Source organism: Hypanus sabinus, chromosome 9 (assembly GCF_030144855.1).
Source record: "Hypanus sabinus isolate sHypSab1 chromosome 9, sHypSab1.hap1, whole genome shotgun sequence".
Classification (NCBI taxonomy): Eukaryota; Metazoa; Chordata; class Chondrichthyes; order Myliobatiformes; family Dasyatidae; genus Hypanus; species Hypanus sabinus.
Window position 1 is genome coordinate 51,564,112 of NC_082714.1, and position 23,788 is coordinate 51,587,899.

Below are 23,788 nucleotides of genomic sequence, written 5' to 3' on the forward strand. Positions count from 1 at the left end.
ACTTTTTCAATCTTACTGACATCTTTCCTTCTGAAACCTGCGCTTCTATACCCTGCGAAGCTTCGAATTTCTCCGTCGAATGCTCCACGACAAGTTTTCCTTTCAACTTCAGAAGCGAGAAAATATCTGGAGGAGAACTTCCCTACTGCTATAGACACCAGTCTTTAATAAATGAATGATTCTAATCGTGTAAGATGGTTCTCGATCTCTTAAACCAGAATTATAATCTGGTTATTGGTGTAGGTTCATCCTACACTTTACACTCAAGTTAAAGTGTGTTTGCGTCATGTTAATTGTTTTGCCTTATACACTTTAATCATTTAACTACATACTTGTCTATTAACTTTGTTCCTTCAAAGGTATATTTTTAATTCTTTGAAGGTAGATTTTTCCTTGATTAAGATGGTGGTTTTTTGGAAAAGATTTTTGGTTTTGCTTAAGATGGCATTATGTTTATATTTTTCGCGTTTCTTCCGTACAATGCGTCGCTTATCTTAGCTTAAATATTTTTTGTTTTGTCTGGGCCAGAACCCGAGTTATAATTGTTTTTTAGTGATTATATTTTTATTCTTTTTACAACTAACTATACTTAGAAATATGGTTTTTATTATAGCGATTTTATTTTTAAAGTCGGGGTGATTCTTTTATATATATCCTTTTTATATGGAGTGTTCTTCAGCTGACATGGGGGTAGGATTAGTCTTACTTTTTCTCTTTTTAAGTCATATTTTGGCTTTTTCTCTTTTTCTCGGGGGGTGGGGGGATGGTCTGTTTTCTAATTCTATTTTTTTTGTACCAGTTTGTGTTAGTTTTTTTATTCGGGCTGTTTTTGAACTTCAAATATGTCTGTGTTGTCGTCACTTCCGGGTCTTCTCACTACTTTTGTTCCTCTTCCGGGTGCATGAGTTTATAAGTTGGTTAACCCTTTCTATACCAAAGGGTTGATTATAGAATTATGGCTCAGACCACTAATTTTGTGTCTTGGAATACTAATGGTTTAAATCATCCAATTAAACGAAAGAAGATTTTCAAAGTATTCCAAAGACTTAATGCTCATATCATTTTTGTACAAGAAACTCATGTGAGGAGGGAGGACAAATTTCGTTTTTTTAGATTTTGGCGGGGTCAACAGTATCACGCAAATTCGAATGCTAAAGTAAAAGGAGTTTCAATTTTTATTGACTCCTCTATTTCATTTGTTCAACATGATATTTTTTCGGATCCGAATGGCAGATTTTTGTTAATTACGGGTTTACTTTGTAATAAAAAGGTTGCTTTGGTTAATGTTTATGCTCCAAATGTGGATTGTCCTGACTTTTTTAAGTCTTCATTTACTTCTTTACCCAATCTAAACGAATATAAGTTAATAATGGGTGGTGACTTTAATTGTTGTTTAAATCCTCTGATGGATAAATCTTTATCTATTCAGACTTTACCTAATAAGTCAGCCACTTGTATTAACTCCTTTTTGACTGACAATGGAGTTTTTGATGTTTGGAGATTTCGGCATTCTAATGACAAAGAGTTTTCTTTTTTCTCACATGTTCATCACTCTTATTCAAGAATTGATTATTTTTTTGTAGACTCTTGTTTTATTCCATTAGTAATCGGTTGTAACTATGATATTATAGCTATCTCTGATCATGCTCCGTTATTACTTTCTATGAAATTTACGGATACAGCTTTTAATGCTAGACAATGGCGATTTGACTCTACCTTGTTGCAAGACTCTGACTTTATAAAATTTATGGAGGAGCAGATCGACTTCTTCTTCTCAACTAATTCTACAGATGATATTTCCTACGGAACACCTTGGGACACTTTTAAAGCTTATATACGTGGACAGATTATTTCTTATTCTGTTGGTTTGAGGAAACGTATCAAGATGGAAACTCTTTTATTGGTTGATAAAATTAAAGAGATTGATAAGAAATATTCGATTGCTCCTAGTAAGGAGCTTTACAAACAAAGGGTTGAACTTCAAATGGAACATAGTTTATTACTTACATCCTCGATTGAAAATCAATTAATGAAAACTAAATCTGATTTTTATATACATAGTGATAAATCTGGTAAACTGTTAGCTAGTCAATTGAAGAATGCTCTGGTTAAACGTCCAATCACTAAGATTGGTCAGCAGAATGGGAATCTGACAGTTAATCATGATGAGATAAATAAGGCATTTCAAGATTTCTATACCTCCCTGTATCAATCTGAATTTCCTCAAGATTATAATACCATGTCTGATTTTCTTGGAAAATTAAATTTTCCAAGGTTATCATCTGATGATCTTTTGATATTGGATACTCCTATTACGGATGTAGAAATTAAGGGGGCTATTTCCTCAATGAATTCTGGGAAAGCACCGGGTCCAGATGGTTATACAGTTGAATTTTTTAAATTTTTTTCCGCTACTCTTTCCCCTTGGTTAGGTAAGGTTTTTGAGGAGGCCATTAGATTAGGGAATTTGCCACAATCTTTTTATAGAGCTTCCATTTCTCTAATATTGAAGAAAGATAAAGACCCTACTAATTGTGCTTCTTATAGACCTATATCTTTATTGAATGTAGACTCCAAGATTTTTTCTAAGTTACTGGCATCTAGATTGGAGAAGGTATTACCCAAAATTATTTCAGATGATCAAACTGGCTTTATTAAAAATTGTTATTCTTTTTTTAACATTAGATTGTTGAATATTGTTTATACTCCCTCACATGATACTTCAGAATGCGTGATTTCATTAGATGCGGAGAAAGCATTTGACAGAGTTGAATGGCCTTACTTATTTAATGTGTTGGAGAAGTTTAATTTTAGTCCGATATTTATATCATGGATTAAATTGATTTATCATACTCCAGTAGCCTCAGTGGTTACCAATAATCAAAGATCTCCCTTTTTTCGCCTATTTCGGGGCACTAGACAGGGATGTCCTCTTAGTCCATTACTATTTAACATTGCCTTAGAACCTTTGGCAATTGCCATCAGACAATCACAGGATATTTTGGGTATTAAACGTGGGACAGATATTCATAAGTTATCTTTGTATGCAGATGATTTATTACTATTCATTTCTAACCCGGAGAAATCCATTCCAGCAGTTTTATCATTATTAGCTCAATTTAGTGAGTTTTTTGGGTATAAGTTAAATCTTAATAAAAGTGAATTGTTTCCATTAAATAAACGGGTCCCAATTTATGGAAATTTACCCTTTAAATTAGTTAATGACTCTTTTACTTATTTAGGGATCAAAATCACAAAAAACCATAAAGATTTATTTAGATTTAATTTTTTACCCTTAATTGATCAGATTAAAGGTTTGTTTACTAAGTGGTCACCTTTGTCTCTATCTCTAATAGGTAGGATTAATGCTATTAAGATGGTTATTTTACCTAAGTTTTTATATATTTTTCAAGCGATACCAATTTTTATCCCGAAATCTTTTTTTACTAATGTTGACTCTAAAATTTCTTCATATATATGGCAGTATAAAAATCCCAGGTTAGGTAAAACATATTTACAGAAGACAAAAAAGGAAGGCGGGTTAGCATTACCTAATTTCAGATTTTACTATTGGGCAGCTAATATTAGATATTTGTTATGCTGGTTGAAAGATGGGGGTGGATCTTTTGGCCCTTGTTGGGTGAGTTTAGAAACTAAATCGGTATCAGCTTATGCTTTGGGTTCTATTTTAGGGACTTCTCTCCCTTTTGCTCTTTCTAAATTGCCGAAACGAATTGACAACCCGATAGTTAAACATACATTGCGTATATGGTTTCAATTTCGGAGATTTTTTGGGTTGACTCAATTCGTTTTAAATAGTCCTATTGTATCTAATTGTTTTTTTCACCCTTCCATTATAGATCAAGCTTATTCAGCTTGGAAAACTAAGGGATTACTAAGATTTTCTGATTTATTTTTAGATAATTGTTTCATGTCTTTTGAACAATTATCCAACAAATATAACTTGCCGAGATTTCATTTTTTTAGATATTTACAGATTAGACATTTTTTAAGTTCTGTACTCTCTACGTTTCCAAATTTTGTGCCTTCAGATATTTTGGAGAGTTTATTTGAATTAGACCCTTTTCAAAAAGGGCTTATTTCAAAACTTTATAATATAATTATGAAGATACGTTCAGAGCCTCTTTATAAGACTAAACAGGATTGGGAAAGAGAGCTTAGTTTTAGTATTTCTAGTGAGAATTGGGATAGAATTCTTCAATTAGTTAATACATCATCGTTATGTGCCAAACATTCACTAATACAATTTAAGGTTGTACATAGGGTCCATATGTCCAAGGATAAATTAGCTCATTTTTACTCTCATATTAGTCCTATTTGTGATAGATGTCATTCTGAAATTGCGTCTTTAACTCACATGTTTTGGTCTTGTTCATTTTTGGAGAAATATTGGAAAGATATTTTTGATATTATTTCTGCGGTTTTGAATATTGATTTACAACCTCATCCTATTACCGCAATTTTTGGTTTACCAATGTTAGATTCACTGCATTTATCTTCTTCAGCCCGTCGAATGATTGCATTTCTAACTCTGATGGCTAGAAGATCTATATTGTTGAATTGGAAAGAAATTGATCCTCCCACTGTATTTAATTGGTTCTCTCAAACTATGTTATGTTTAAATTTAGAAAAAATTAGAAGTGGTACTTTTGAGACTTCTATTAAATTTGAAAAGTTATGGAGACCATTTATTCAACATTTTCATATGATGTAATATGACCCTGTGCCAAGTTCATTTGATTTCCCAGCTTTCAGCTTATGTATTTTGAGAGGACCGGAAGTGACGGCATTGATGAATACTTATTTTTGTGAGATATTATAAACAGCCCGCTTTTTTTTTCTTTTATATTACTTATTAGTTATAGTTATTAGATTAGATTAGCTAGTTCTGCATTATATAAATTTTTTTTTGTTTTTTTTTCTTTCTTTTTTATATTATACATTATGAAATATTTAGATTTACTATGTCCATACTTATATCTTATGGCTTATGTCTTGGTAAACTCATTTATATTGTAACTATTATGTATGGTTTTTTTTCATACGTAATGGAATGTGTATGTTGGTAATTTCTTTATCAATATATCATCTGTATTCTGTCCATATTACTAATATTAATAAAAAGATTTAGAAAGAAAGAAAGACATCTTTCCTGTAGGTCGGTGACCAAAATTGGACCAAAATTACTAAAAACTTCAAGAATTTATTTAAAGAAAACTTAAAACCCCTTATTGAATTATGTGAAAAAGACGCTTTCTAAATGGTCTCCTCTTTCTTTATCCCTAATTGGCTGAATTAATTCAATTAAAATGAAGATTCTTCCTAAATTTTTATATCTTTTTCAGGCTTTACCTATTTTTATTCCTAAGAACACTAAATCTCGGTGTTATCTGCAACTTTGTTGATCCAGTTTACCACATTATCATCCAGATCATTGATATGTATGACAAACAACAACAGACTCAGCATCAATCACTATGGCACACCACTAGTCACAGGCCTCCAGTCAGAAAGGCAACCATCTACTACCACTCTCTGGCTAAGGCCTTGCTAAAATCCATATAGACAACATCCACTGCCTTGCCTTTATCAACTTCTTGGTAATTTCCTTGAAAAGCTGTCAGATTGGTTAGATCTACTATGCAGAAAGCCATGTTAACTATCGCTAATCATTCCCTGTCTATCCAAATACATATCCAGTCCCTTAGAATATCTTCCAATAACTTACCCATTACTGATGTTAAGCTCACTGGCCTATAACTCCCTGGCTTATTCTTAAAGATTTTCATAAACAATGGAACAATATTAATTATAATGTAGATGCATCTACAGTTCTGAGGAGTAGAGCAGCCATTCTCTCCAGTCATGATGTAACCTAAATCACTGGGGGAATGAAGGATGGAAGATTAGAGCTTCCACATGAAGGTGATATTCTTGAGATTTCTAATTGCTAAAAAGAGAAAGACAAAGTATATGGGGGTACAATCACTGTGATGATCTCCTCCATATATGACATCAACATGTACTTTTCATACTCATTGGGCAAATCCTAAAACACATCCTAATATCACTGTGAGAGCATTTCTACCACAGGATGAGTGGATATGAAGCCACCTTTACAAACCACTTACCATGGGAATACATGCTGGCCTTGGCAGTGGTTTTCAAACCCTGCATGGCATTAGCACAATCCTAACACTGTTGCCTAAATGTCAGAATCTTTAAAGAAGGAATCTCATGATGAGTAAACACAAATATACCTCCAGACATTTTATATCTTGGCCAACTGATGAAATACTTCTGTAATGTTGATACCAAGTGCTTACCTCTAGCTTGCCAGGGAAAAGGCTTTCAAATTTCTTTTGCAGGCTGAAGGTGAAAGTTAGCCATCCCATGTTGGAAGCCTCTCTGCCCTGCCAAAAGTACACCACACACTGAAAATCTTCCTCCTGCTGCTTTTCTTCATCGTCTCCATCTTCTTCCACCTTCTCTTTGTCCTTTTGATCATCATCATACTCCACTGGAACCCAATACCTGATTCAAGCAAATTTCAAAAAGACTATTGAGAACATATCTACTACAGTACATGTATAATTGGCGATGTAGTGCAGTGAGGGCTTAGCAGTAAGATACACGGACCTGAGAAGCTCATCATGGCATAGCTGATTTCAAACAACTGAAAACAAGATTTGTGAAATAAGCTCAAGCAAGGTACAACAGAATTCAAATGGTTCACTGCAGATAATTGTGCCATGGATTTAAACATTTGCCAGCCATTCTTTTTTCATATAAATACAAGGGTGTACCATTACAGTTACTTTAAAAGCTTACCTGCAAAGAAATACGTAACAGTCCTGTGTATAAAAATGACCAAAATCTTCTTCAGGAAGGCGTGCAAATTTCTTTCCCTCCAAAACAAAGCCTTCCATTCCATCCAGGTCCTCATTCCACTCCTCCATCAGCTGCTCAGCCTTAAGGTTAAAACTAAAAGTCAAATGTTTGCTAATCAAGTTGAATTTCATTCTCACCAATACAGAGTTTGTAGGGTTAACACAGGGTACACCATTTAATTCAAGAACTAGCAAGGTAACTTCTAGCAAAAGTTTACAGCCAGTACCAACATCTACAGTACAGAAGTCAGACCATTCAACCAATCTTGCCATTAAATTAGATCATAGTTGAAATCACACTCTTCAAAACGAATTTGAATAGATACTCTTTAATTTAACCTAACAAGATTCTATCTCAAAAAGAGATGATATTTTTTCAACAATCATCGTTTCACCACTCCAACTTATCCTTACCTCATCACTATGTAACAGGAAAGTTTTCCGGATTTTCACATTGTTTTTAAGATCACCCTGTTTAGTCAAGCTCTAATATTATGTGTTAATGTTACGAAAAAGTGAGATTCAGTGCTTAAATGAGGAGTCGGTGCTTGCTTGTGAGTTTCACTTTAAGGACTTTAAAAGAAATCAGTCAAATTGGTCAAATAATCATCAGCAGCCAATAAAAAAGTTGAAGAAAGCAATGCTACATTGGGGCACTGTAGGAATGGAAAGGCTTTGGCCCAAAAGGCTGAATAAGTGGCCCAGGTTCTTGAGATGAGAAAGGAACTTTAATACAGTAAATTTCATAGATTGGTTAATTCACATTCTATCCAATAAAACATCTTTGGAGCAAAGATGATGAGAATAAGGAAATGAGGCCTTGGTTCAAAAGGCTTTGATGAAACAGCACAGGCAAGGACAAGTAAGGATTTATTTTTGCTTGTCATCCTCAGCCCCTGATTCAGTGCAGTTCAAGCAGCGGAATGCACCACTTGCATGACGTAGGAAGTGTACCAAGCTGCATCACCTGATAGACCAGGTCAAGGGACTGGAGCTGGAGTTCGATGTACTCAAGACCATCTGGGAGGGCAAGAACCTTGTAGATGAGGTGCTTACTGAGGTGGGTCACACCCGAATTACAGGCTTCAAATGGATTAGTCAACGCCAGGAAAGGTTAGAGGACAGGCAATTAGTTTAGGTCATTCCCCTCATTAACAGGTATACTCCCTTGAATATTGTTTAGGGGGATATTGTTCCAGGGCTAGCTACAGAGTTTACGTCTGTGTACTGTGACATGATACATTTTGGAAAGTAAAGCAAGGTAGGTGTATGAGTGATAGTGCTTTAAGGGGTGTAATGGAATGGAGGGACTTGGGAATATAAATTTAAAGTGGCATCATAGAAACAGAGTGGTGAAAAATGCTGGCCTTCATCAGTCAGAGCACTGACTATAGAATTTGGGACACTATGTTGCAGTTTATACAAAGTTGTGGATGAAGCTACACTTTTGGTCACCCTGTTATACAAAAGATGGTTAAACTGAAAAAAGTCCACAAAAGATTTGAGGATGGTGCCAGGATTTAGAGTACCTGAGTTTATAAGGAGAGATTAACCACACTAGGCCTTTGGAACATACATAGGAAAATGAAGACAACTGCACAGAAATGTTTAACATTGAGGCATAAATAAGGTGAAGGTAGAAGTCTTTCCCCCAGGGTAGGGAACCCAAATCCAGGGGGTATCGATCTCTGGTGAAAGGGAAAGAAGACCACAAATCACAAAAATAAAATTAGGCCATAAAGCACATCAAGTCTACTTCACCATTCCATCATGGCTAATTTATTATCCCTCTCAACCCCATTCTCCGTAACCTCGAATGCAAGAAAACGGCAACATCTGCTTTAAATATACTCAGTGACTTAGCCTCCATAGCCTTCTGTGGTAATGAAATTCACAGATCCATCACCTTCTGGCTAAAGAAATACCTTCTCATCTGTTTTTAAATGGACATCCCTCCATTCTGAGGCTGTGCCCTCAGGTCCTAGACTCACACACTATAGGAAACATCCTCCCCACATCCAATCTATTTAGGCCTTTCAATATTCAATAGGTTTTAATAAGATTTCCGCAACCCCCCCCCCCCCCTTTTAAACTCCAGCAAGTATAGGTTCAAAACCATCAGATACTCCTCAATCACATGAACCTCCTCTGGACCCTCACCAATGCCAGCATTTCTTTTAGACAAGGGGCCCAAAACTGCTACAAATGTAGAATGACCAACTCTTTATAAAGCCTTAGCATCACTTCCTTGCTCTTAAATGCTAGTCCTCTCAAAATTCCAACATTGCACTTGCCTTTCTTACAACCAACTCATACTACAACTTAACCTTAGGGAATCCTGCACAAGGACAACCAAGTCCCTTTGCACCTCTGACTTTTGAATTTTTGTCCCATTTAGAAAATAGTCTGCACCTTTATTCCCTCTACCAAAGTGCATGACTACACTTCCCTACACTATATTCCATTGGCCACATTCTTCCCCATTATCCCAATCTGTTCAATTCTTTCCACAAAGATCCTGTTTCCTCAACACTACCTGCCCCCCACGCATCTTTGTATCATCCATAAACGCCAACACCTGAATCATTGACATATAATGTGAAAAGTGGACCCAATGCAGAACACCACTAGTTACCATTAGCCAACCGGATTAGGCCCCTTTTATTCCAGCTCTTTGCCCCCTGCCGGTCAGCCAGTCTTCTATCCATGCTAGTACCTTTCCTGATCTTGGGCTCTGATCTTGTTAACCAGCCTCGTGTGCGGCACCTTGTCAAAGGGCTTCTGAAAAGCCAAGTAAAGAAGCACTGACTCTGTCTACCCTGCCTGCTTTTCCTCAAAGCATTCTACCAGATTAGTCAGGCAAGATTTCCCCTCAAGGAAACTATGCTGACTTTGGACTATTTTATCTTGTGCCTCCAAAAACCCCAAAACCTCATCCTTAATAATGGACTACAACATCTTCTCAACCACTGAAGCCAGGATAACTGGCCTATAATTTCCTTTCTTTTGCCTCCTTACTTTCTTAAAAGAGTGGAGTGACATTTGCAAATTTCCAGTTCTCTGGAACCATTCCAGAATCCAGTGATCATTACTAATGCCTCCTCAATCTCTTCAGCTACCTCTTTTAGAACTCTGGGGTATAGTCCATCTGGTCCAGGTGACTTATCTACCTTCAGACCTTTCAACTTCCCAAGCATCTTCTCCTTAGTAATAGCAACTGCATTAAACTTCTGCCCCTGACACTTGAATTCCTGGCATACTGCCACAGTGAAGAGTGGTGCAAAATATTTATTAAATTTGTCCACCATTTCTTCTTTTCCCTACACCCCCCAATACTGCCTCTTCAGCATCATATTCTAGCAGTCCAGTATGCACTCTTGCTTCTCTTTACTTGATCTTACTCTTAGTTGATCTTTTCTCTTAGTATCTTCTTTAATATTATTGGCCGATTTACCTTCACATTTCATCATTTCTCTCCTTATGGTTTTTTTTTTTAAAAAGATGCTCTAACTTCCCACTAATTTTTGCTCTATTATATGCTCTCTCTTTTGCTTTTATGTTGCCTTTGACTTCCTTGTCAGCTATTAATCTTCTTTAACATTATTGGCTAGCTTACCTTCACCTTGTTGTCTCATTCGCCCTTCAGAACACTACTTCTTTATCACAAATCTCTCTTGGGCATTCTGAATTGCTCCCAGAAGCTCTAGCCATTGCTGTTCTGCCATAAATTCTGCTAGTGTCCCCTTCCAATTAACTTAGACCAGCTCCCCTCTCATGCCTCTGTAATTCCCTTTCACCCACAAATTCTGAGAGATCTAACTTTATCTTCTCTTTCAAACTGCAGCGTGAATTCAAATTATGATCGCTGTCTCCTTTAGGTTCATTTACCTTAAGCTCTCTAATCAAATTGGTTAATTACACAAATGGACAACTGTTTCATGCAAAGAGTGATGAACATATGGAAATGACTTGCCAGAAATAGTTGAGGCCGGTAATATATTATTATTTGAGAAGTACTGAATAGGTATATGGAGGGGTGGGCCTTAGAAGCATATAGGCCAAATACAGCAAACTAGGACTAGTTGGGTGTAGCCCATGATTGGTATGAACTCGTTGTGCTGTAATGCTCTAACTATTAGAGCTCTCCCATCAGTCAACAATACCTCTATCAACCCTATCAACACTTCAAGCATCTCAGTAAGGCCTCCCCTTAAACTTCTAGACTAAAGATGATAAAAATCAGGTCCACAAGAACATGCAAAATTGAACCAATAGGCATCCATAGAGTCTCATATCTGTTCCACATTCAAATAACTGCTGATCATACCAGGATCCACTTTCCTGTCTTGTCCAACTTCACATAGTTTTGTAATTCTACCTCTGTCTCCACCCGATATTCTCAAGTATTTACATATACATAAAATTGGAAGAAAAAAAGTTTGTGAACCCTTTGCAATTACCTGGTTTTCTGCATTAATTACTCATAAAAAGTGGTCTGATCTTCATCTAAGTCACAATAATAAACAAACACAATCTACCTAAATTAATAACACACAATTATACCTCTCGTCAGTACTGAGTACACCATTTAAACAATCAGTCTAGATTCAAAAAAGTATATGAACCTCTGGGGTAATGTCTTATGCAAAAGCTATTTGGAGTCAGGTGTTCCAAACAATGAGACGAGATAGGAAGTGTGGGTTGTAGAGGTGCCCTGCACTACAAAAAAAAACACATAAAGTCAGGTTACTGACAGGGCCTGCTCTTCTCCAGAAAGATCTGTTTATGTACACCATGCCCTGATCAAAACAACTTTCAGAGAACCTTAGAAGAATTGTAGAGATGCATGAAGCTGGGAAAGGCTACAAAAGTATTTCCAAAAACTTGAGTGTTCATCAGTCCACAGCAAGAGAAATTGCCTCCAAATGGTGGAAATTCAGTACTGTTACTACTCTTCCTAGGAGCGGGCATCCTGCAAAGATCACACCAAGAGCACACCATGCAATGCTGAAGGGCGTAAAAAAGAACTCAAGGGTAACAGCAAAAGACCTGAAGAAATCTCTAGAATTTCCTAAATTTTCTGTTCATGTGACCACTACAAGAAAAACACTGAACAAGAATGATGTTCATGGAAGGACACCACGGAGGAAACAACTGCTCTCCAAAAAAAAAAAAATTGTTGTGCATCTCAAGTTTGCCAAAGACCACCTAGATGTTCTACAATGCTTCTGGGACAATGTTCTGTAGACAGATAAGACTGTCCCAGAAATGCACACCGTTATGTTTGGAAGAAAAAAGGCACCGCACACCAACAGCAAAACCTCATCCCAGTTGTGAAGCATGGTGGAAGGAGCACCATGGTTTGGGCTGCTTTGCTGCTTCAGGGCCTAGACAGCTTGCAATCATTGAGGGAACAATGAATTCAAAATTGTATCGAGGTATTTTACAGGAGAACGTCAGGGCAGTAGTCCATCATCTGAAGCTTAATGCAAGTTGGATGATGCAACAAGACAATCATCTGAAACACAAGAGTAAATCAACAGAATGAATTAAAAAGAAGAAAATTTGTGTTTGTAATGTCTGTCAGAGTCCAGACCTTAACCCAACTGAAATGCTGTGGCATGAACAGAAGAAAACTTTTCATGCAAGGCAGCCCAGAAATATTGATGAACTGAAACAGTTTTGTACGCAAAATGGTCTAAAAATCTTCCTCACTGTTGTGCAAGTCTGATCAGCAGCTACAGGAAATGATTGGTGGAGGTTATTACTGCTAAAGGAGTTTCTACCAGCTATTAAATACAAGGGTTTGCTTACTTTTTCCAGCCTGGACTGTGAATGATTAAACAATGTTTTCAATGAAGACATGAAAAGTACAATTGTTTATGTGTTATTAATTTAGGCAGATTGTATTTGTCTATTATTGTGACAAATAACAAACAGACCACATTTTATGAGTAATTAATGCAGAAAACCAGGTCATTGCAAAGGGTTCACAACCTTTTTCTTGCAACTGTACTTCCCTCCAAGGCCGGCTTGAGAGCAGACTGCAGATCTTTCAAATAATGAAAATTTCTCCATATCTCAGCTCCAAAGGCCCACTCTTTATCCTAAGACTATGACCACCCACTTCCCAAAATCATCTTCAGGCAGACTTATAAAATACCTTTCCTTACAACTATTTGTTCAAGCTTGTTTACAGACCCAAAATCAACAACAGTTCTGCTTTGGCACAGTTAATACCTCCAAGAGTGGCATTGGTGGCTGTCGAGGCAAAAACAGGGCAGTCAGATCAGCCTTTATTTGGTCTTTCTGCTCAGCATCCTTCTTCACTTTATCTGCAAGTCCTTTCTTCAACACAGTCTCTGCATTTCTTGTGTAATCCACCTTCAGAACGTCATCCCAGTTACGGAATTTAGATTTAAACACCTGGTTACAAAGAGAGTCGTATTTGTTACTGAACAACCATGAATACTACTCCATCAAGAGATATGCTGGAATGCCAAATATCACAAACTATTAAAGTCAGGGTTGAGTCTGGATGACTAGGTCAGAAGAGAAGGTGTAGTTCCTTCAGCTTAAGTCGTGCTTTCTTGGAAATGGAGAGATGGCCACAGATGGAAAGGTCATTAATTTCATCTCCTCCAATAACAAAGTGTCATTGTAAATTAGTGAAGACAGAGGAGTGTATTAGAACATCACAGAGGGAACAGTTCTTTTAGACTGCAGTAAAGTATTCCAGTTATGGTATCATATGCATGGTATGTAAAATTATGGAGGATAATAATCTGTTGAATCTGAGAGGAAAGGAAGAGAGGCATCCTATCCTGATTTGTGTTTGGAGAAGAGTGGTGGCAGAAGTGTGGGAAATGGAATGGACATGGTTGTCAACTAAGGAAAGAAATCACAGGATAAGGAAAAAAAAAGTGTACTGGGAGCACTTGCTCTTAAAAGTAGAAAATAAGAAGAAATATAACAAAGGTGGATGAACTGTGAAAATGGAATAATGTTGCAGGAAACTAGGGTGAAAGAAACATTAGGCAAGGTGGCCAGAAGAGTAAATGGTTCACTGGGCATTGATCAAAATGGAGACTGAGAAGGAAAGGAGGCGTCAGAGAAGCATCGTGATGGTGGGAGCATGGTGAAATTTGGCCACAGAGGTGACTAAAATGCATCAATATATGGGAAGCATAGAGACCAAAGTAGGATACAAATAGGGCATGCATGTATACAGTATTTCCACTTAAACAGGGACATAAGGCTAAACATCTTTTATTTGGAGGAAGAAAGTACTATTAAAGGAGAAGTAGTTCAATGCAAAATTATAGAGATGAGGCAGAAGTGACTATGACCCTGGTAGAATTGAGGTTGGAGGGTGTAGAGGGAATCTCCCAAAGAACTTGCTTTAAGATAGAAGATTAATATACAAAAGGCTTCCCAACCTGGGATCCACAGACTCCCTGTGTAATGGTATTGGTCCATGGCACAAGAAAGGGTGGGAACTCGTGCTCTAGAAGAAATGAGTCAGTGACTAGCTGAGAAAGAAGAGACTGGTGTTCACTATTGTCAGACATGACCCAGGCAGCTAGCATTGAATCTCTAATAAAAAAAAATCAGATGAATTGGAGATGCTGGAAATATGAAACAAAAACACAAAAACACTTAGGAGTCAGGAAGCATCTGTGGAAAGCAGAACAGTTAACCTGACAAATGGATTCCATCATACCATCGAAAATCTTGTGTCACTATAAGCAAATACAGTAAATTTTACTTATTTGAAAAAAGGAGTAACTCAAGGAAAGTGGAAATTATTAATTGTCCAATTAGTAAAATTTCAAAACCCCTCTTTATAAACCCAAACAATAGTCCTGCATGGAAACTTCTAGCCCTCTTGCCACTGCAATTCATACTGATCCCCATTGCCATTCCTGAATTCTGACTGCATTAATAAGGCAGATGGAGTTCAACCCAGATAAGTGTGAAGTGGCTCATTCTGGCAGCTCAAATATGATGGCAGAATATAGTACTAATGGTAAGATTCTTGGCAGTGTGGAGGATCAGAGGGATCTTGGGGTCCAAGTCTATAGGATGCTCAAAGCAGCTGCGCGGGTTGACTCTGTGGTTAAGAAGGTATACGGTGGATTGAATTTAGGAGCCGAGAGGTAACGTTGCAGCTATACAAGACCCTGGTCACACCCCACTTGGAGTACTGTGCTCAGTTCTGGTTGCCTCACTACAGGAAGAATGTGGAAACCACAGAAAGGGTGCAGAGGAGATTTACAAAGATGTTGCCTGGATTGGGGAGCATGCCTTATGAAAACAAGTTGAGTGAACTCGGCCTTTTCTCTTTGGAGAGACAGAGGATAAGAGGTGATCTGATAGATGATGAGAGGCATTGATTGTGTGAATAGTCAGAGGCTTTTTCCCCAGGGCTGAAATGGCTGCCACAAGAGGGCATAGGTTTAAGGTGCCTGGGAGTAGGTAAAGAGGAGATGTCAGAGTAAGTTGTTTTGTTTTTTTTAAAAACACGCAGAGAGTGCTGAGTGCATAGAATGGGCTGCCAGCAATGGTGGTGGAGGCGGATACAATAAGGTCTTTTAAGAGACTTTTGGATAGGTACATGGAGCTTAGAAAGCTATGAGTAATCCTAAGGTAACAACATGTTCGGCACAACTTTGTGGGCCGAAGAGCCTGTATTGTGCTGTAGGTTTTGTACGTTCTTTTCTAAGTCAGTGATTTATTGCACTCCCCATTCCCATGCCTAAATCACTTCAGTGGAATCAAGGTTCACCACATTAACCTTTACCTAGCTCATTCCTCAAAATAATTTATTTCTTACCACTGGAGAAATCCTTCAGTGCTTCTATAATCTACAAACTACTAAAACAAAAACTCAACATTGAGATGTACTGACCCCCTCCCCATTGCTTAATTATATATCACCAATGCAACCCAAGCCACATTTTCCTACCTGACATTCTGTTCCCTCCAAGTTTCGGATAACAATAGCATGTTTGGGTCGATGTAGCATGCAGCACAGTTCCTGTCCCAGCTTCAAGGCTGCAGCTCTGACCAATCGCGGAGACTTGCGTCCAATCCAGATGAAGACATCTGACCAACAATCCAGAATATAGACAGATTTTGTATCTAAAAGACTCTGGAGCTGAAATGAGAGTGAAAGCTCATGGGCAACTGACAGGAAAGCTTCAAAGATGAGTTTAGAATTTATACAAGGGAAGAATCACTATACCAGTCTCATTTCGGGCAACAAGTCAACCTTTGGCCTCACTTTATGCTCTACAGAGAGTTTGTAATGAATCTGAGGAAGCTCCAGATATCCAAGGCCTAATCCAACCTAAGGAACAAAAAGCAGGAACATTTTATTTTAAAACCTGTACTTGGGTGGAAAAGGGAGAGGAAGGGTTCAAACGTGGGGGATGTATAACATGAGAAGAGAATGTACAAGATAATAACAGAGTTGCTATATGCATAAAAAGCTATATGATAAAAAGCAGAATGACAGGAGGAGATTGAGCACAATGCAGAATATAGACAAAAGTAAGGAAAATTGGATGCAAAGTGAAGATTAAGTTCCCATCTGAATGCATAAAGCATTCACAACGTCACTGGTGAATCAGAAATGAAAACGGGAAAAAGATAATGGTTAATCCAGTAGGGGGGACTGAATACTTCAGGGTACATGACTTTCCAGATAATCAGGTAGAACAGAAAAAAGAAAATAGGTGCTTGCAATGTGAAATAAAAACAGTAAATACTGGAAATATTCAGCAGGTCAGATCAGTTTGAGTGGAGCTATAGAATAAGATATAGAAAGTTATTAGTAGTAATATTCAAATTGTAGCTACAATTTGAAAAGACCAACATAAAAGCAGTGGAAACAAGTAATAAAAGGCATTACAATAATTAAGAAAGACTAAAATCAGTATACAAAAATCAAATCAACTTTTAAGATTGTAGAATCCATTTATAAAGATTTCTGGAACAGGTCATAGTGGAATCTCCCAAAGAACTTGCTTTAAGATAGAAGATTAATATACAAAAGGTAAATAATCTTCTGTAGAAGACTGACAATATGATTGAAAATTTAGTTTGGGTATGACAGGATTGTAATCTAAATATAGAGATTTAAACTTAAATGTACACAGTCACATGAGTAGAAAGAACGAGTTTTAAACAACTAAAGCATAGGGGGACCAATATCCTTGTGGACAGTTTTACTAAAGGGTTTAAACTAACTTGGCACGGTGATTGGAACTGGAGTGATAATGCTGAGGTTCAGGTTGTTGGTTAATAAAAACAGAGGCAGTGTGTAGTGAGAATGCTAACAAGGAGAGGCTGACGATAGGGCAAAATTGCAGTCAACTAGATGAGATGCAATGTAAAAGGTGGACAGAATTGAAAAGGATGAACACAGGACTGAAGGCATTATTTTTGAGTGCACGCAGTATACAAAATAAGGCAGATAAACTTGAAGCACAATTACAGATTGACATGTATGACAACGTGGGCATCACTGAATCGTGGCTGAAAGAAGATTACAGCTGGGAGCTGAACATCCAGGGATATACAGTGTATTGAAAAAAAAACAGGCAGGTAGGCAGAGAGGGCGGTGTGGCTCTGTTGGTTTAAAATAAAATGAAATCACGTCATTAGAAAGAGGTGACATAGGATTGGAAGGTATTAAATTGTTGTGGGTACAGCTAAGGAACTGCAAGAATAAAAAGACCCTGATGGATGGTTATACTCAGATCACTAAGCAGGATGTGGTCTACAAATTACAAGGGCAGATAGAAAACGTGTATCAAAAGCACAATGTTTCAATAGTCACAGAGCATTTCAGTATGCAAGTAGAATGGGAAAATCAGGTTGGTGCTGGATCTCAAGAGGGGGAATTTCTAGACTGCCCATGAGACGGCTTTTTAAAGCAGCTCGTGGTTGAGCCCTCCAGGGGATCAGCTGTTCTGGATGGAGCGTTGTGCAATGAACCAGAATTAAAGTAAAGGAACCCTTAGGGGGAATGAGTGATCCTAATATGATCAAACCCACTCTGCAATTCAACAAGGAGAAATTGAAGTTAGATGTATCAGTATTACAGTGGAGTAAAGGGAATTACAGAGGCATGAGAGAGGAGTTACTGATTGGAAAGGAACACTACTTAGACGATAGCAGAGTAGCAATGCCTGGAATTTCTGGGAGCAATTCAGAAGGCACAGGATACATACATCCCAAAGAGGAAGAAGTATTCTAAAGGCAGGATAACACAACAGTGTCTGGCAAGGGAACTCAAAGCCAACATAAAAGCCAAAGAGAGGTCATATAGTAGAGCAGAAATTAGTGTGAAGTTAGAGGATTGGGAAGCTTTTAAAAGCCACCAGAACGCAATTTAAAAAGTCGTAAAGAAGGAAAAGATGGAATACAAAGGTAAGGTAGCCAATAATGTGAAAGAGGATACCAAGTGTTTCTTCAGATATGCAAATAGTAAAAGAGAGGCGAGATTTGATATTGGTCCACTGGAAAGTAATTCTGGAGGTAGTACTGAGGGAAGTGCCAGAAGAACTGAACTGAATTTGCATCAGTCTTCACTGTGGAAGATACTAGCAGTATGCAAGTTCAAGAGCATCAGGGAGCAGAAGTGTGTGAGAAGGTTCTTGGGAAACTGAAAGGTTTAAAGGTAGATAAGTCACCTGGATCAGATGGCATACACCCCAGATTTCTGAAAGAGGCAGCTGAAAAGGTTGTGGAGGCATTAGTAACGATCTTTCAAGAATCAATGGACTCTGACATGGTTCTGGAAGAATGGAAAATTGCTAAGTCTCTCCACTCTTCAAGGAGGGAGAGGCAGAAGAAAGGAAATTATATGCCAGTTAGTCTGATTTCAGTGGTTGGGAAGATGTTGGAGCTGATTGTTAAGGATGTGGTTTCAGGGTACTTGGAGGAACATGATAAAATAGGCCATAATCAGCATGGTTTCCTTAAGGGAAAATATCTTGTCTGACAAATCTGTTGGAATTCTTTAATAAAATAACAAGCAGGATAAACAAAGGAGAATTGGTTGATGTTGGGTACTTAAATTTTCAGAAGGCCTTTGGCACAATTTAAGATCCCATGGTACTACAGGAAAGATACTTGTATGGATGGAATTGACTGGCATTAGGCAAATGTGGAAATAAAAGGAGCCCTTTCTGGCTTGCTGCTGGTGACTTCTAGTGTTCCACTGGAGTTTGTGTTGGGGCTGATTCTTCTTATGTTATATGTCAATGGCTTGGATAATGGAACTGATGGCTTTGTGGCCACATTAGAGGACAGTACAAGGTTAGGTGGAGGGGCAGGTAGTTTTGAGGAAGTAGAGAGGCTACAGAAGTACTTAGACAGAATGGGCAAATATGTGGCAGATGGAATACAGTGTTGGGAAGTCTATGGTCATGCACTTTGGTACAAGAACTGAAAGCACAGACTATTTTCTAAATGGAACCGCTCATGCAGGATTCCCTAAAGATTAATTTGTAGGTTGCGTCTGGGGTGAGGAAGGCAAATTTGATGTTAGCATTCATTTTGAGATGACTAGAATACAAAAGCAAGGATGTAATGTTGAGGCTTCATAAGTCACTGAGGCCTCACTTGAGCAATTTTAGGGCCCTTATCTAAGGAAGATGTGCTGTCATTGGAGAGGGTTCAAGAGATGTACAAAAGCAATTCCAGGATTGAAAGGCTTGTTATATGAGGAATGTTTGATAGCTCTAGGCCTCTACTCACTGGAATTCAGAAGAATGAAAGGAAAATCTCATTGAAACCTATCAAATGTTGAAAGGCCTAAATAGAGTAGATGTGGAGAAGATGTTTTCTATAGGGGGTAGGGGGGAAGTCTAAAATCAGAGGATACGGCCTCAGAATAGAGGGATTTCTTTTTAGAACAGAGAAGAGGATGAATTTCCTCATGAAATGAGTGGTGAATCTGAGGAATTTGTGGCCACAGGCAGCTATGGAGGCAAAAATTGGGTATATTTAGGGCACAGGTTGGTATAGTCTTGATTAATCAGGGTCTGAAGGAATACAGGGAGAAAGCAGGAGATTGGGACTAAGAGGAAAAATGAATCAGCTATGATGAAATGGTGGAGCAGACATAATGGGCCAAATGGCCTAATTAAGACCCATATCTCATTCACGAGCAAATCTGCAGGTGCTGGAAATTCAAGCAACACACACAAAATGCTGATGGAACGCAGCAGGCCAGGCAGCATCTATAGGGAGAAGCACTGTCGACGTTTCAGGCCGAGACCCTTCGTCAGGACTAACTGAAAGGAAAGATAGCAAGAGATTTGAAGGTGGGGGGGGGGGGGGGGGAAGGGAAATGCAAAATGATAGGAGAAGACCGGAGGGGGTGGGGTGAAGCTGAGAGCCGGAAAGGTGATTGGCAAAAGGGATACAGAGCTGGAGAAGGGAAAGGATCATGGGACGGGAGGCCTAGGGAGAAAGAAGGGGGGAGGGGAGCACCAGAGGGAGATGGAGAACAGGCAGAGTGATGGGCAGACAGAGAGGAAAAAAGAGGGGGGGGGGGAAGAACTAAATATATCAGGGATGGGGTAAGAAGGGGAGGAGGGGCATTAAGGGAAGTTAGAGAAGTCAATGTCCTGCCATCAGGTTGGAGGCTATCCAGCCGGTATACAAGGTGTTGTTCCTCCAACCTGAGTGTGGCTTCATCTTGACAGTAGAGGAGGCCATTGATAGACATATCAGAATGGGAATGGAACGTGGAATTAAAATGTGTGGCCCGTATCTCATTGGTGGTCTATACACAGAATCTTCATGTTAAAGAATTGTTAAAACAAAATCCAAACAACTTTACAAAAGAAATTACAAACAATTTTGAAACTGTCAAAAAAAAGTCATCTTTAAACTAGATCTCTGGACAAATTTTTTAAAAAATAGTCACAGCCCTGAACATACCATTTTTCTAATGGAAATCAAGAACTGTAGGTGCTGGAAATTTGAAATAGAAACAGAAAATGCTAGAAATACTCAGCAGGACTGATGAAGTGTTCTGGCCCTGAAATGTTAGCAGATAGTGGTTCTGCATCTGCTGCCATAGGTGCTGAACCTGCTCAGGGCCAAGTGAGCAACTACATCATCTAGTTTCCAACCAAGTTACAAAAGGCTGGAAAGCCTCACTCTGAGCCCAACTGCTGGTTTTTGTATTCAAAAAGAGATTAAAGTGTAGAGAAAACACATTGAAAGAAAAGGGTCAGGGTTAGCTAATTATTATCAGATTAATAGCAATGAACCATTCTGGACAGTCCAAGATTCTGGGCTATGACATGATAGATTTGTTACTAATATTCATTGTCAGGAGCAAACAGATCAAAAATGGACACCTAGGGTGAAAGCAAATACACACAGCTCAAGCACAGGAAGGAAGTGCATGTACTCTATTCTGCTACAACATTGTACTTACTGCAAAGAAGCCACTTAGCAACCAAGAGTAAAGCAGCATGGGAGAAAACATATAACATGCACCATGCTGTAAACTAAATTAATGCCAAATCACATAGCCAGCTTCTATTTGACCCCACAGAAAGGATTAACAGGCATTAGCCTCTGTCTTATCCAAATCCTGGTTATGCACAACAATTAGCAGCAGCCTGATTTGTTCAGTGATTAGCAAAATAAATTCTAATAATTAACTTAAACATGAACACAAGCAGGCACAATAAAAAACAAACAAGTAGGAACATGATTTGCGCGATAGTGACACAAAAGAGTTTGCAAACAATAATTACCCCAAAGTACTTGTTTTAAAGATACTTAATAGCTCAACAGGATGGGTTGATTGTCTTCCAGTATCTCAGAATTCTACAAGCTGATTATTACTGGTGACAAAAAGCCTCCAGCTAGACTGAGCATCTGTGAACAAGGAAGAGGAAATGCTACAGCACTAAGACGCAGATGATCGCAACTTCAGTGTTGTTGTAGCCAGGTAAAATAATTGTGCCACATTTAGGACAGAAAAGAAGTCCTGGCCAGTCTCATGTGACCCCCTAGTAGCACTGCATTTAACTGAGAGAGTAAACCAGGTGGGGAATTGAGGGGAGGAGGAAGAGAAATGTTACTACCTTTCAATACCTCATTCCAAAAGAATAAAGACACTACGCACAGAATACATTCATTATATTAAAAGCAGAACCAAGAAAGGTTTCAAAAAAACCTTTCAGCCAGTTATACTGTCTTATTTTTACCTTATAAAGCTTAGGCCTTACTGGCTTGAAATTGTCTGCCACATGACATGTAATCTGCTCAGGCTGTCCTCCCAGTGTCTCCCAGAATTCTGGTGTTTCCTGAGTCTGGGTTAATTGCATAATCTCTGCACTTCCTTTTCTCTCATTTTTATTTATCTTTTCAGCAAATAGCCTGAAAGGCAAGAAATTTCATTATTAACCATGATTAAACAGTTCAATATATTCAACAGTGCTCCTTGTAGAATTGTCATCCTACTGAAACTCAAATAAACACAAACTGGAAATAGACCTTACAGGGGAAAAAAACAGCTGGCTGCTATCTTAGTATTTCCATCAGCAGGACTCAGATCTCATCTCATTAATCTCATAAAGCAGTTCATCAGGATTGAAGCAACACACACAAAATGCTAGTGGAACACAGCAGGCCAGGCAGCATCTATAGGGAGAAGTACAGTCAACGTTTCAGGCCGAGACCCTTCGTCAGAACTAACTGAAAGAAGAGATAGCTGGAAGTGGGATTTGGAAGTGGGAGGGGGAGATCCAAAATGATAGAAGACAGGATGGGGTGGGGTGAAGCTAAGAGCTGGAAAGGTGATTGGCAAAAGGGATACACAGCTGGAGAAGGGAAAGGATCATGGGATGGGAGGCTAAAGGAGAAAGAAAGGGGGAGGGGAGCACCAGAGGGAGATGGATAACAGGCAAGGAGTGATTGTGAGAGGGGCAGAGAGAGAAAAAAAAGGAGCGAGAGGAAAAAAAGGGGGGGGATAAATAATTAAAGGATGGGGTAAGAAGGGGAGGAGGGGCATTAACGGAAGTTAGAGAACTCAATGTTCATGCCATCAGGTTGGAGGTTACCAGGATTGAAGACGCCACCTCTTATATGGTGAACAATAGAGTAAAAAAAGAACTTAAGGAAATTCTAATATGAGAAAAGACCAAAATGGCCCATTCAATGTAACCCATCCAGGCAACAAGTTACTGCATCTCTCCTGCCCTTAATGATTTGATACCACTGTCTTAGCTGAAAATAAATACAAACAATTACTTTTTTTAAAAAAATTCTTTGGGTATTTTATAATAACATAAATTTAATTTTACTGTTTCCAGCTCCACTGCCAGATTGACCTTTAAGTAACATTGTGGATTCACCTCATTAATACATTGCACTTATGTACCACTGGGAGGCTTCCCATAACCTTTTAAGTAAACTGAAGCTTCTACAATCCTTCCTTGTGGCTGATCTCCTTAACACCTGAAATGGTCTTGCTGCATCCTTCTGTATTCTATGTCCTTTTCCGGTGAACAATATCATAGACAACACTCCAGGTGAATTTACCTAGCTTTGGTGCTTGCACTCAAGGTGGCCTGGGAGCCTCTCCAGACATAAATTTCAAGTCCGTGATCAAGGAGAAACACAAAGCTGGGGGATAAAAGGTAAATAGTTAACATCCTAAATGGTGACTATATTCAATAAAGAAAATAACAGTTAAAAGTTTTATAGCATTTCTTCATTACTTATCATCAAAGTGGTTTATTGATAATATCACTGTTAGGTTCAGGGTTCTCACCCAGCTGGTGGTAGAGACAGAAATACCGAAAAATGACGAATGTATACTTTGAACAGCACTG

The 23,788-nt window shown here is 38.3% G+C and overlaps 1 protein-coding gene across 1 annotated transcript in view; it reads right to left on the reverse strand.

Annotated features, from left to right (window-relative positions):
* Positions 1–23,788, reverse strand: part of flii (FLII actin remodeling protein) — a 71,375-nt gene that overhangs the window by 10,896 nt on the left and 36,691 nt on the right. Inside the window, exons 17-23 of the mRNA XM_059979673.1 lie at positions 23,496–23,579; positions 22,160–22,331; positions 16,159–16,263; positions 15,880–16,071; positions 13,152–13,337; positions 6,853–6,992; positions 6,348–6,555 (exon numbers count right to left, since the gene is read on the reverse strand). Of these exons, the coding sequence (XP_059835656.1) occupies positions 6,348–6,555; positions 6,853–6,992; positions 13,152–13,337; positions 15,880–16,071; positions 16,159–16,263; positions 22,160–22,331; positions 23,496–23,579 (1,087 nt within the window). The remainder of the gene's footprint in view (positions 1–6,347; positions 6,556–6,852; positions 6,993–13,151; positions 13,338–15,879; positions 16,072–16,158; positions 16,264–22,159; positions 22,332–23,495; positions 23,580–23,788) is intronic.